Below are 15,153 nucleotides of genomic sequence, written 5' to 3'. Positions count from 1 at the left end.
CATGTTCATGACAGTGAGAATGAACCTCTGGGCGGCCTCTGCCCCGTGGTACTGCACCATGTCGGCATCGGCCACCACCAGGGTCTCCACCGTATGCTCGCTGGTCAGCTGGATGGCGTTCCTCCGCTCCCGCCAGTCCCGGGATGGCCTGTCCCTCCTTGGCTTCTTCTTTTCTAGAAAAGGACAGAGACATCCATGCAGTCCTTGGCATTTTGATTTCCAAAACCAGACAGTGAATCGGCCTTCTGCTGAGCCTCCCACAGAGAACGGTCAGTCTCCAGTGGCCAAGAGCTGGACCTCCACCATCACAGAGCAGTGCGGGGGGGGGGGGGGACACACCTGCGCTCACATTCCCAAAGGGGGAGCTGAGGGGCAGAAGGGGGCTCACACCTGTCCACATCACAGCCAAGGAGGCCCACAGGACTGAGTATCAGGAAGAGGAAACCTGTCCCATCAGAGGAGAGTGGACAGCAGCAAGAAATCGGCAGAGGGGAAGGAAGCCCAGACCCGGTGGGGAAGCGATGAGAAGGCACCTCAGGTTAATGGCAGAGAACCAGCGAGCTTTCTGAAAGGGCTAAACCTACTTCTGACAGCTGCAACCCAGGGAGGGGGCACTCTGGCCACTGTTCTGACAGTCACAAATAAGGAGCCATAAACATTAATAATCACAAAGCATTATTTCAAAGAAAAAAAAACATCATCAGGAAAGAAAATCTCATGACATGCACATCCCGGCCAATACGGGTCCTTTCCTGGGCCCGGGGAAGGGTCATTGCTGACTCTCTAGATAAACTATCAGATCTGACAGGGTACGCACTGTTATCGATTAGAGCCCAGATCAGAGTGGGCAACTACAAGCTGCTAGGTGAGGGTGACCCCCGCTTTGCTGGCAAAAACCCCAGTGCTAAAGGCTGATTCGAACAGCATGCATTTTCAGGAACCCAAAGCATGTAAACAGAAAGGCACTTCTTAAATGTGGTAACAATTATTTCCATTTTGAGCCCTAGACCCTACAGAAATGACTGACGTCATCTCTGCTACAATTTCCACACGGTGAACCCAGTCTTCACATGCACAAACCGGCTTCAGAGAGTGACCTGATTCCTCCAGAGCCCAGAAAGCACACCATGAAGCAGGCTGAGGTATGGGTCATCGTGAACAAACAAGAGTACTCTGTGCCACAGAACTTACACCTGTGAAAACCGATGAGCACTGGAAGTGTCCAAACATGGAAAAGCCAGCCACGGTGAAATGGTCTACAGCCGGGAAAGGCACGTTTGTGATGATACAGTTAAATCGCGATTTTGCAAAGATTTAACCTACAAGTACCTTTGCCACACGCCCCCCCACCCAAAGATAAGTAAGTAGCCAGACAACCAACCAACATAGGTAGGACACAGCTAAAACATGAATGGTAGGGGATATGTGATCTTCATTTTCCTTCTTTTCTCTGTATTTTCCAAGTGTATATGATGAACCAAAATTACTTTATTTGTTTAAAATAATGATGATAAGTTTGAGAAAAACACAGATGTCCCTTTCACATTCTCCACAATAATCCAGAAGGCATGAGGGAGCAAGGTACGTTATCTGATGAGCTAGAGAAAAGAGGAAAGGCACGAGTGTGCTGGTCGTGTCTCTCCTCGCCCAGAGCCAGGTCCACCTCCCAACAAGTCTTCTGGGCCTCAGCGGTGGAATGAGGGAAGAGTCCACACTAAGACAAAAGGCAAGGTCTCCGACGGCCCTGCCTTACACGTGAGCAGAATGGAAGAGGCCTCTTGTCTCTCTAAAGAAGGTCCCTTTATACAACTAAACCCGCATTCAGCAATCCGCTCATCTTGGAGCCCAAGGAGGCAGGCGCACAGGTGATCTCTACATTTTGGGCTTAGGATGCTCACCTGCCTGGATCAGGCCAACCAGTCCCACTTGGGTTTTCTAACAAACCACCTTGCTCCCATTTCAACAGACCGAGGTGAAAGGTTACCAGGTAAGGGCTCTGTCGTCATGAGCACAGCCACATGAGCACAGCCACGTTCTCCCAGCCACGGGGTGCTCCAGCTCCAGCTCCTGGGACGGAGCCCTACGTTGGGCTCCCTGCTCAGAAGGGAGGTCTGCTTCTCCCTCTGCCTCTGCCCCTCCCCCTGCTCACATTCCCTCACTTGCTCTCTCTCATAAATGAATAAAACCTTTAAAAAAAAATGCACTGTGCATCACTCTTTAAGTACGAAGTAGGACTACTGAGACCTGGACCACAGGGAGCTAATAAGCAGGATGTCCTACAGGATGAAATGCTATGGGCTGACACGTGCCCAGAATACTAAGTAACAGGTAAAACACAATGGTCAGGAGCTCTGGGTTTCGTTTTATTTTGTAATTTTTTGTTCTGTGATTTTTAAAGGATTTTCACTATAACTATCCCGTGTGTTCCCTTCATGGCCCCCAGCCCCTGGCCTAGCATTTAGTGTGCCATAAGCCATAAATATTCACTAGACAAATGCACCCATGGACGGATGGATGGATGGACAGATGGATGGATGGATGGACAGATGGTGAGTGAGTCAGTGAATGCATGAGTGGAGTCCCTGTTTCCCACATCACAAAGCTGAAGTCAAGCACTAAGCAGTGGTGACTTTGGTCCTTGAACCCAAAGCTACCCCCCAGCTCCGCTCTGACTCTCCCCACCTGCTCTGCCCACGTGTACTGACAGACTCCTCGCTGCTCTCTGAACGGCAAACCTAACAGGAGGAGGGCCAAAGAAAGCTCGGTAGGAAAGGGTTCTCGGTTGAGCATCATGAAATCGATGCCCCTGTTTCTGCTGCTGCAGGACCTACCCAGGAGGACAGGGCACAGTTCTTCTGAGCAACCCTTACTGACTGTGCTCCTCCTGCTCAGAGGGTCTCTGGCTTGTTCCCGGCCCTCCAGCAGCTACCGTGTAATTATCCCTCCCAGCTGCCCAGGGCCCGCCGTCAGGCTGCCTGTGCTCCCCTCGCTGAGCGTTGCCACTTGGGGCTATCAGGCCAGACCCGCGCTGGGCCGGCCGGTGATGCACACCTCAGCGCCCTGTCCTGTGAACTCAAGGGATGAGGCCGGAAGCCTTGATTCAAATACCTGCGGCCCGATGGGTTTCAGGAATTCAGAACTTTTCAGATTTTGCAAGGCAATCCGGTGGGCATGCCACATAATGAATACCACTTTCAAATGAGGTCTGGGGTACCAAGCTATTATCGAAAGGCTCTACTATTTCTGCAGTGAAATGAATAAATGAGGGGTCAAGAGAGATGCTTGTTAGCCTCACTTCAGGGCAGGTCAGGCCTTCCACAAAATGAGTGTCAAAAGTCCTAGATTTGGTGGGACACCTGGATGGTTCAGTGGGTTAAACGTTTGCCTTCAGCTCAGGTCATGATTCCAAGGTCCTGGGATTGAGTCCCACATCGGGCTCCCTGCTCAATGGGGAGCCTGCTTCTCCCTCTGCTCTTCATCTCATTTGTTTTTCCTCTCTCTCTCTTTCTTAAATAAATTCGAAAAATCTTAAAAAAAAAAAAAAAGGGCGCCTGGGTGGCTCAGTGGGTTAAAGCCTCTCCCTTTGGCTCAGGTCATGATCTCAGAGTCCTGGGATCGAGCCCCACATCAGGCTCTCTGCTCAGCAGGGAGCCTGCTTCCTCCTTTCTCTCTGCCTGCCTCTCTGCCTACTTGTAATCTCTGTCTGTCAAATAAATAAATAAAATCTTAAAAAAAAAAAGAATTCTATGTATTTATGTAAGCTACCCTAAGTCTTCTTTAGAATAAGAGGAGAAGAGAAACACACAAAAAACTAAGGGCATTCTAAATGTAATGTTTTTAGAATATTCACACTATTACTGAATCTAAGAATTTGGGGACTACTAAAAATGCTCAGCAAACACATAAACTGTCATTTTAGTTATGAGTTTTGCTCTTGGCAAACTAAAAAAGAAATCCCAAAATTGCAGTTGTGATTATCAAGCTCTGTATGACACACATTTCTTTAGTTTAAAAATAAAGAGCCTTTAGACATTTACCAGAGAAATAACACACGGATCACATACTATTTGGTGTGAGATTTCAAGAGCCAGAAGAATTACTCTGTGATTCTACCCATGTCATTTCCAGGGAAGACCTCAGGTCACCTTCGTACAAAGAGAGAGGAAAAACAAGCCTGTGCCAGCTGCAGAGGCAAGTTAGAGAGAAAACAAATAGAGGACACGGGGGCAGCTGCCCAAGGGCACTGGGCCCTTCAAGACCAAGGACAGAGGGCGCTTCAGGCCACGAAATCCAAGACTGTGCCAATGCTAGGAATTAGGTCCTGAGTGTCCAACATACTTACAGAGTTAAAGGAAAGATTCAGACTTAAACTTGTCATTCAAGCCAGTAACATAAGCTTTCCCCACACACAGCACTGAAGGTCCAGGGGCACAGGGGACCGGGAAGAGTCTAGATCCAGATGTTCACCTAGCCGCCCTGACTGCGACTTTTCCCCAGCTCTCCTAAGGACAGGGTAAAGGCAATCCTATCAAAAACCCTTCGTGCCAGGGGTGCTTGGATGGCTCAGTGGGTTAAGCCTCTGCCATTCGGCTCAGGTCATGATCCCAGGGTCCTGGGATCGAGCCCTGCATCGGGCTCTCTGCTCAGCAGGGAGCCTTCTTCCCCCCCACCCTCTCTCTGCCTGCCTCTCTGCCTACTTGTGATCTCTCTCCCTCTCTCTCTCTCTCTGTCAAATAAATAAATGAAATCTTAAAAAAAAAGAAAAATCCTTGCTGTCATCGTGCTACATGGCAAAGAATTTACCTGTGGTCAGAGGAAGGACACCTGCCCCTCCTTCTCACCTGGAGACACACAGATTCTGTGATCTGTGCCCAGTCCCCTGACACCCTTATAAAACCCTGTGGGGAGGAACACCTTCCCGTGCGTGTGGGTAGAGGGGTGTGCACTGGCAGGACTGTGAGGGAAGCGAGGGGAGGGAGGTCTGCAGCCTGAGGGCCACAGCACTGATGACAAGATTCAAAACAGGGCTGCAGTCTGGGGCAGAGCCGAGGGAGAGCTCGGTTGCATCAGGAGCCAGGGTAGGCTCTGCAAGCCTGTGACTGCCTTCAAAACCAGAACCATCACACCCGCCACCCAGGTTTGCAGCGATTAAGTGAGATGCTTACTACACTCCCTGGAATGTTACGATTCTTCTATGAATGGCACGTTGGTCATGATGAGGATTTCGATGGTGGCGGCAGTGACCTATTGGTTAAGGACACGGCTTTCAAGACAAAACAGCTGGATTCAAATCCTCCCCAACTGTTTTCTCTGACCTGGGATAACTTTCTTGGCCTCTGTTTGTTTCAAAGACCTCATCAGTGAAAGAGAGAATCACGGCTCCCCCCACACCAGGCTGCTGCAGGGATCCAAGCCCTCAGCAGGGTGGCTGGCTTGCAGTATGTGCTCAGTAAACCGTGGCTTGACGTCTGTCGTCCTTCGTGGAGACGGGAGCACAAGAAGCACCTGTGGAGTCTGCAGGCAGGGTGTCCCTGTTAGCCATGTGATCCAGGCAGGTCCGCTAAGTCTCCCTGTGGGCCCAGGCTCACATCCCAGGAACACAACTGCCCGCAGAGACACCTTCGGAAACAGTGAAAAAGGCCTCCCAACCACCCCATAATTTGCTGCAGAGGATTTGGGTTTTTAAGGTAAGAGGCCCCCAGGGGAATCCCTTTTGGTTACAACGTTCATTTTCACACCTTCTTTCTATGGACACAAACAGGCCCTGGGCTGTCCAATGACACCCTCTGGAGAATCACTTCTAGAGAGCAGTTATTTCATCTGAAGGCTTTCTGGATAAAATGCACCAGCCACGTATAAGCGCTAAGGAACATGGTCTCCACAGAAGGCAGTTGTGTGCTCCCCTTGCCTGCAGTTTAAGTCCCAATCCCGGCCTCCAGGAGCCAGGCTTATCACCCCTCATGAGGGACTGATGCGCGCAGATCAGTGTGTCCACAGCGAAGGGCATCTGGGGCCTCTGGGTGGAGCCACCTCCCCCCAAGGTGACCTCCTCTGGAGTGGGACAGGGACAGCTCTAGATATCCGAGCTCTGTAGGAAATGCATCACTTGCATGATTCTTTGAGGGGTGACAGGTGAGTTTCCTAGCTCTGAGCTGCAAATCTGCTCCTGCAAACTAGGTCAAAGGCAGAATCAATAAAACGGCCACTCCCCATCAATCTTCCCTGAAATCAGATCCAGCTGGCACAGATGGAGCCCCGCATGGGGACACGAAGACAGAGGGCGAGAAAGACTTCAAGCTCCCTCACGATTTTCCTCGGAGCATAAGAGACTGAAGGTGACTCACCCCCAAAATAGACAGACTGAAATTAGAGAAATAATGAGAAAAAAGAGAATGCAACTATATGGACAGAGAAGGTCACCATGGCAACTCTGGTGACAGAGATCCCCATGGATTGTTACCCAAATGCAAGGCGCCCAGGCACTTGGCTCTGTGCCCACACTGCGGGGGTTCCCTCCCTGCAGCCAGAGTCACAGACTGTCACCCTGCAAACCTCCAGAGGAGCAAGCCGAAGCACTAAGAAATTTGTCAAATTATCCAGCTCTGGGCTGCCAACTCACTTGACTGGGATTCCAGGGATGGTCTAACCTGCCTGCTCTGCCTTAGAATTTGGTTCTGAGTTTCCTGAAATCAGAGAGTTTTCTTTTCTTTCTTTCTTTCTTTCTTTCTTTTTTTTTTAAGATAAACATGCTTGCTTGTCAGTTTTCTCAATCTCTGACCGGTGGGAGGACACCCTTCCTCAAGGAAAGGCAATATTTATCTCACACCAGCCTCTCCAATTAAAAATACCAGTAAGGGGCTCCTGGGTGGCTCAGTGGGTTAAGCCTCTGCCTTCAGCTCAAGTCATGATCTCAGGGTCCTGAGATCAAGCCCCACATCAGGCTCTCTGCTTGGCAGGGAGCCTGCTTCCCTGCCTGCCTCTCTGTCTCTTTGTGATCTCTCTCTTTAAAAAAAAAAAAAAAAAAAAAAAAAAAATACCAGTAAGACTTTACACGGGGGCCTCTGGGTGATGCCCAAGGCAGTGTTTTCAACACATGTTTTATGGCAAATGTGATCATGAATTCTGTTTCCTTGTATCTGATAGGAACCTTCTCTCACACCAAAGGGCCTAAAATTAAACACTCAACAAAAGGAATTCCGGAAAAATTCCACTGTGTGCTCCAAGTCAGGAGCCTTGGATGGTTTCTCCATGCAGGGAGGGCCCAGCAGCCAACATGACATGGGGAGGGCACGAGCAGGACAGCCGAACTAAGAAAGGAGAGTGGCAAGGGGCCTCAGTGAAAGGACACGTGAGGTCACAGATGGTGACAGGGCTTCTGGAATAAGAGGGGAGTTGTCTGGCAGGCAGGATCCACTCATTTGCCTCATGGCTCAAACCCTAAGAGGGGCCTCCCAGCAACCCACCCCAGGAGCCGAGGTCTGTGGATCCCCAGCGTGGGCTGCCCAGGGTACCACGCAGGCCATGTGAATGGCTGTTTGTTTTTTTTCTTTTTTTCTAATCTGTGCCTGTCACCTCAAAAACAAATTTAAATCTGGCAAACAGAAGTAACGGTGGGACTAGCAGAATCTCTCAGCTTAGATCAAGCAACAGACTGGAGCCTCGGGGTCCACTGAGAGTGCCTGGGAGCCCGTCCGTGGCCAGTCTTTGGTAGGAGATCCCGTCGGCCAACCTCAAGGGGCTTGGCGGGCCCCCCAAATCCCCTGTTCACCTCCTAACTCCGCAGCTGTTAACATTCCCTTTGCAGTCTAACAGGAGACTAGGCTTGTCTGCTGGACCTGACTATGAGCTCAGGGACCCAAACATCGTCCCCCCGGACCCTGCCACAGCGCCTAAACAGCACAGCCCCAGACACAGGAAGAATTCAAGAATTATACTTCATTAAATGAATTTTTTTAAAAAACCTTTTGAAACTCCTCATGAATGTCAAGATGAATTAGGGAACTTCACATAAATTGTCCTAGAATTACATTCCCATGGGGTGCTTCCTCCACCTAAGGGGGAGGTAGCAAAGCCTGTGTGAGAGGCCCACAGCTCTGCCATCCATCGGAGCTGGTGAGAATGTGCCCCTCTCCCTCCACAGTGTAAGCATTGAGAAAGCAAGGCGATGATTATGCCTCTCCCTGAGGGCAGATGTGCAGAATAAGGAATGGATACGAGCTCAGCCTCTAACACAGTCAGATCTAGAACGCCACACCCAGATTACAGGGCTAGTCTGAGTTCTACTGCTAGCATTACCAGCTATTACCGTGGTCTATGGTTCGGGTCTACAGATTCATTCACACTTTGCCTGATCCCAGAGACAAAGAGGGAACTCGGATGCCTTTCTACACTCTGTAGGGTCTCGCTGCTCATACTCTCCATCAACCAGCACCTCTCATCTAGACACACTCATCAACCAACTTGTTGTCTTTGAAATTTCTTGCTGGGCAGGGGGCATAAATGGATGTCTCTAAGGCCATCCTCAACCAGGCAACCATAAATTAAAATGATATAGAAACATAGTTTCCGGAAGAGTGAGGGAGTAACTTGTCATTCCTGCTCGAAGTCCCAATGTAACCTCCCAATATTCCAGCAGGGCGGGGGGGGGAGGCGAATGTTGTCATCCCAAATATGACAGAACATAATACATGACTGTACATGAAATCAGCTGTTGAAACCATGAAACATTCATAATGTCTCATATAGGCTAGAAGAATGAAAACCAAATGCTTTTCATGAAAGCCTGGCAAACACGGTGAGTCTCTCCTTGGGGGGACACCCGGTGCTGCTGGGAGTGGGCTTTCCACACACAGACAGTCCCCACCGCACTGACGTCACTGCCGCCACAGCACAAGAAACAGTGAGATGTATGGTTTCAAAGGTATATCCAATAGCCCCACTGTCCTCAAATAAGCAGCCACAGGGTATAATGAAAACACCTTCAGGCTGGGAACTCTAGATATTCAGTGGGGCCTGACCTGGATGCCCTCAAAGGGGCCAGTTAACAGAAAGGTCTCTGTCTCTCAGGCACGGGGAATTTGTCTTTTGCCTCTCAGCTCCTCTTCCGCACGGGCCTCTGGGGCTGGGAGTCTGCAAACTACATTTCCCAGACTCCCTTGCCATCGGGCTTTCTGGGCAGCTCCGCCAACAGGGGGCGCTAGAGGTATAACAAGAGACAGTGAAGGGGATCCCCGTGTTTTTAGCTCAGGATGGCACTGTTCCAGCAGGACTACTGGACAACAGGGCTCCAGTCTCCAGGTCTTGGGACAATCCCAGCCTAGCCCCCCTACCCCCCTCAGCGGTACATCCATAGGGACACCAGCTTGGCTAAAGGTCTTGGCGGTCTGGTGCCCTCTCAGACCCTTGCCCCAAGCTCTTTGGTCCCAGAAATGCACCTCTTCCCTTTTCTTAACCCAGTCCTCGGGTGACAGCTGTTTCCTGGGTCACCCTAGTTTCCCCCTCTGCTCATTCAGACTTGGTCACTGATACAGCAAATTCCACGAGAAATCCCTGTGTTGGAAAACACGTGGCTGTGTTTCCATTTTCTTGGCCAGACACAAATGGGTAGAGCCTAAAATGAGAGGGTCGTTCCTTACACTACTTTCTAGATTTCACTCGAGCGTCAAGGATTCTTCCCCGTTATGAAACCAAGGATTTATTTGTTCGCCATGGGAGTCCTGGATGGGCTTTTCCCCTCTGCCATAAACAGGAATGCTGCCCTACACTGGGAGTCACCATTTAACAAAACCAATCACTAGGGGGTTTCCATGGAGGAAGTACGAACATCCACACACGCCATCGATCTCTCCAAGGACCTATCGCAGCCGCATCCCAGGACATGGGGACAGTGCCACACAGACTCTGAGTCAACATGGGGGAAGTGCAGGAGGAGGAACCGTGAATAACCAGAGAGCCAGCAGTGGGCTTTCAGGTGTAATTTCAGCAGTTTGCACCCAAAGACATATCCACACTGTGCTTTGCAATAAAATCATCAGGTTCCCCCAAATTACTTTCTCATCCCTTTCTTTTCATCAACCAAAGCAAAAAGGGTCTGTTTCTAGAAAAGCGATCCTTTCCAGCTGGAAATGATGGTTCCACGTGTGCAGAAGAGCTCCCAGCCAGGTGAACTTTTCGGCAGCTGCAGAAATCCAACATCCTTGAAATAGAATGGCCTTCTCTCTCTCTCTCTCTCTCTCTTTTTTCAAATAGGAAAAAAATAACGTTTACTCTCCAAGTATGAATTCCTTAAATAACTTCCCCCAAGGCCAAGTCATTTCATAAAAGGCATTTTTTCGTGTAAATTCCTTATAAAGAAGGTGGAAAATAAGAGTTGTGTTTTTGGGGGGTGGGGGGTTATAATATTTTATTTCTTCATGGGGAAGATCCCCCACGAAGAACTGACCAACCCTGGGATCCGAAATGAGTCCCTCCACCAGGCAGGAGGTGTGATCCACATCCCGGCCCTGGGACTCAGCAGGGCCAAGGGCAGGAAACATGCGCTAGCCCCACTGGACCTTTCCGCCCGTGGTCAGAGTCATGTAGGTACCCAGCAGCCAAGCACCACTGCCTGTGGGTGAGGTCGAAAGGTATTTAGTCAGCCAATAAATGCTGATGGGGAACCTACGGGGTGCTAAGCACTGCCACCATGTATAGGTGACCCTCCTCTAGAAGGAACAGATGTTAACCAAATGCACAGATAAATATACGAAAATTTATAAACGTAACACATGCTTGTAAGAAAGAGTAGATCACACTGTGACAGAATAAAAAGGAAGGGGTTCCAATTTAGACTAGGTTCCATGGGGAAGTGACATGTGGGACAAAATCCAAAGGACAGGAGTTAAACGTGGGGGTTGGGGAGAAAGAAGCTGGGAGCAGGCTAAGCAGTGGGAGTGGCATGAGCACAGGCCCTGGGGACAGAAGGAGTCATGGCATGTTCTAGAAACTGTGGGGTGCCGAGACAAAAAGAGAGTGTGACTGGCAAAGAGGCTTGAGCAGCAGGCAGGGGCAAGGATGCAGGGTCACGTGGCACACGTTTGGGGTTTTCTTCTTCACCCCAGGAGCCTTGGGAAGCCACTGAATGCATCACCCTGGCTGCTGTGGGGAGAAGAGATTCCAGGGGCCACCACGGAAGGTGGAGACTCCGGCTGAATGACCAGGACAGGAGCTCAGGTAAAAGGTCCCCACACCTAGACAAGGGAGGCAAAGTGCAGGTAAAAAAGAACCAATAAGGGGGCGCCTGGGTGGCTCAGTGGGTTGGGCCTCTGTCTTCGGCTCAGGTTATGAGCTCGGGGTCCTGGGATCGAGCCCCGCATCAGGCTCTCTGCTCGGCGGGGAGCCTGCTTCCCCCTCTCTCTCTGCCTGCCTCTCTGCCTACTTGTCATCTCTCTCTGTCAAATAAATAAAGTCTTAAAAAAAAAAAAAAAAGAAACAATCACATTTAGGAGGTTGACTTAGAAGGGGATGCTGACACTACTGGGGGTATTTGCGTAAGAAAGAAAGGCCACCAAAGATCATTCCTGCTTAGAATGGTTGTGCTAATCATGGAGTTAGGGACCACTGGTTTGGGTTTCAGGTGTTCTTGAATCACGTGAGTGCAGAGGTCAAGTTGGCTGCCCGATGTGCAGACTTGGAGCTTAACAGCAAGGTGAGAGCAGAGAGCGGCATTTAGGCATTAGTGGTCCCAGACCAGTCCCTCAGGGGCCTCGAAACTGTATGGCTGGCTGGAAGAGTGGGGACCAACAACACAGCAGCAGGCAAAAGTGGGGGTTGGGGAGCACCTGAGGTGCAGGGAGAGCAGAGCATGGAGTCGCAGGAGCCAAGAACATAAAGTCTCAGCATCTACGACACAGAAGAGGACCAGGTCAAGAGGAACTGGATAGAACAAAAGGGGGTCTCTTAGTGAGAACTCCACTGGGGGGATGCAGGGGAAGGGGAACTAAAACCAGACCAGGGACGGGTGAAGGAGAGGTGTGGAAATGGGGCAGATGTTGGAGAGGTCAGGGAGTAGAGGAACAGGGATACTGCCGGAATGTCCTAGAACAGAGGGACCATTTCCCTGAGAGGCAAACACTTGCACGTCCAAGGGGGAAACCCAGGCCCATGGAGGACTGCCATCCTCTCTCAATTTCTACCCCTCTTTCCTGCTCGTCGGGCCCAAAAAACGAAGTCCACAGACTTTCAACCAGGAAGAACAAGGCTTCTAACAGGCCGACCTTACACCAACTGAGAAAAGACGACCCCCTGTTCAACAGGCACTAGCCCAGCCCCAGATCTGTAGCTGGCCCTGTGCTGGGTGCCCCCCCCCCGCCCCCAACCACAAGGGAGAGAGAAAAGTACATAAAACTTCACAGTCCTGTGAACTCCCAAGAATGAAAGAAGCATCCAGGAAACGGCACAGAACTCTCAGGGAAAGCGCGATCTGAATTGGAAGAAGGGAAGGAAAAGCATATTCGCTGAATCAGGAAAGGACAGAGCTGCACCTCTAGGAGAAAAGCAGCAGGGAAAAGAGAAAAGGGAAAATGCTGGTTAGCACCATCTTGGAAGAGATGCTGGGTCTATTCCAAGCAGATGCGTTAGACTGGTCAACACAGGGTACCCTGAGGGTAAGGCAGAATCCTGCCATTTCTCATTCAAATCACATCCACATGAAACCTTATCTCAACCACTATTAAATCGTCAATGTACCTTTAAAAGGTATTGTATTCATCTCCCAGGGTTTTGCCCTTACCAAGTTCCACAGACTGGGTGGCACAAATAACAGACATTGATTTCTTTACCCTTCTGGAAGCTGGGGGTCAAAGACAGAGGTGTCAGCAGGGTGGATTTCTCTTAAGGCTTCTCTCCTTGGCCTGCAGATGGCCGTCCTGTCCCTGTGTCTTTACAGGTCTACTCCCCTGCCCACAACCCCCCCCAACCCTGTACCCATCCACGTCCCATTTTCCTCTTGTTACAAGGACACCAATCATGTTGAATTAGGGCCCACACTAATGACCTCATTCCTACTTAATCACTTCTGTAAAGACCCTCTTTCCAAATACAGTCATCATACAGTCATATTCTAATGTACTAGAGGACTCGACAATAGGCATGGCAGGGAGACAATTCAGCCCATGACAGATGGATGTCCATAGTCTTCTCTGCCTTACGAAGTACGCACTGGGCACGTCACCTTTGCATGAGTTGATGTGTGTATAACCGTATTCTAGGACAGCGGGGCAATTCCTGTACAGGCACAATTCTTACAGGGGTCCAGCAAGTTGCATTTGGCAAATTTTGAAAAACTGTTTTATGCAAGTGCTTGGCATAATCACATACTTTAAGTCTTGCTGAAAGCACATACACGGCCTACTTAAATCTGACAGTTTTATCTTCTAAACTGATGGGAGAGGAAAAAAAAAAAGAAGAAGAAGAAGAAGAACATTCCCCAAACACATAGCTTGGGGGAAGAAATTAATTAACGTGCTCATGTTTCAACCAGAGCAAGACAGGGCAGACAAAAGCCTGAAAAGAAATCGATTTGTCTTCTGCACCTGGAGTCTCCACCCCCCTCCCCCAGCCCATCGGAATCCTGGGTATTGTTTCTTTTGACAGATGGTCTTTCATCTTTGACAAGGAAGTACAAGAAACTTTAGATAGCTCTGAAATTCCTCCACCTTTGCAAGGAGGGCAGGCCACTCTATGGAGTTGGAACTCATATGCAAAACTGAAATAAAGCTAAAGGCTCCATCCTTCTACCTGTCCCCCAACACCCCCGTAGCACTCAGCATACCCTAGAGTGATCGGCGGGACACCTCCCTAAGCTTCTGGGCTTTGAGGGAGCAGGCTGCCCACCTCCTTCTCTCCACCCTGATGAGGGCCCCTGGAACAGAGTCAGTCTTCAGCTGCTGTTCTGGAATGTATACATGAATGAGAGAATGAATGAACAACGAGCAAAGGATCAGATCATGCTTTTGCCCTTTTTTTAGAGGCTTAGAAGAAAAAAAAAAATCTCCTTGGCCTTTGTAGAGCTCTTGGATGTCAGAGCTTCTTCCAAATGTATTAAATTTCCACCTATTTCCAGAGTAGTTTGCAGTGGGACCTCATTCCCTCCTCTCCAGACCTCTTAAGTTCCACAGAAGCCCCAGATGTCTCCTGACACACAGAGAAAGGGGCTCAAAAACCCCAACGTACCGGCCTGGAGGTGGGAAAACAAGTCCAGGTGCTCCTCTTGTGGCCGAGAACCTGCCACCAGACTGTGCTGCTTCCCAAGCAAAGAGCCCCCTCCCGAATGTCCAGGACACTCCATGGCGAAAGGACCCGCCCTCCCTGCACGTTCGTCTGAGCCTGGCCGTGCTTCTCAGGGCACCAGGGTGACTCTTCCTAATGAAGCTCTGAACCCCAATCTCCCAGGGACCCTAATAGGTCACCACGAGGTGGACTGTCATTCCCTTGCACCCGGGTCAGCCACCCCTTGGACTTCCACATGTAAAGTAGCCTTGGGCTCCACGAGGGTGAGCAAACCAGCCAAGCAGGGGAAGGGGTGGAAAACTCTGTTAGGACAACTCAGAAATATGTGAGGACAGTCTTCTGCTGTTGCCCTATGGCTTCCTCTAAAAGCCAAGGAGGCCCCCACATTATCACGCCAGCCTTCAGGAAGTGTCGCGTCTCTTTCCCACATGCTGGTCTCTGAACATGTCTTAACGACAGTTAACTGATGATCACATGATTAACTGGTACACGCAACTCATGTGTCACTTCTTCCACGAGGCTTTCCTTGGACCTCTAAGTCACGACAGCACCTTTCTATTTTCTTCAGACCACTTACCAAAGCTGGTAATTATTTAATCGTTCTGTGTTCAATATTAGTCTCTTCCCAGGGCACCTAGGTGACTCAGCTGGTTAGGCGTCTAACTCTTGGTCTCGGCTCAGGTCATGATCTCAGGGTCATGAGATTGAGCCCCCCACCCCCACCATGTCAGACTCCATGCTAGGCATGGATGTGGGATTCTCTCTTTTCCTCTCCCTCTGCCCCTTCCCCACCCCCATATTTTATATGTGTGTGTGTGTGTGTGTGTGTGTGTGTGTGTATACACACACACACACACACACACACACACACACACACACACACAA

General features: G+C 50.0%; 1 protein-coding gene across 1 annotated transcript in view; it reads right to left on the bottom strand.

Annotated features, from left to right (window-relative positions):
• LOC111152666 (ADAM metallopeptidase with thrombospondin type 1 motif 17) overlaps positions 1-15,153 on the bottom strand; it is a 323,596-nt gene that overhangs the window by 260,251 nt on the left and 48,192 nt on the right. Inside the window, exon 4 of the mRNA XM_022511219.1 lies at positions 1-173. Coding sequence (XP_022366927.1) covers positions 1-173 — 173 coding nt within the window. The remainder of the gene's footprint in view (positions 174-15,153) is intronic.

Source organism: Enhydra lutris, unplaced genomic scaffold, assembly GCF_002288905.1.
Source record: "Enhydra lutris kenyoni isolate GAN:26980312 unplaced genomic scaffold, ASM228890v2 scaffoldscaffold29, whole genome shotgun sequence".
Taxonomy (NCBI): Eukaryota; Metazoa; Chordata; class Mammalia; order Carnivora; family Mustelidae; genus Enhydra; species Enhydra lutris.
Note: the sequence above shows the minus strand (reverse complement) of the source record. Positions and strands in the feature narration are given on the sequence as shown.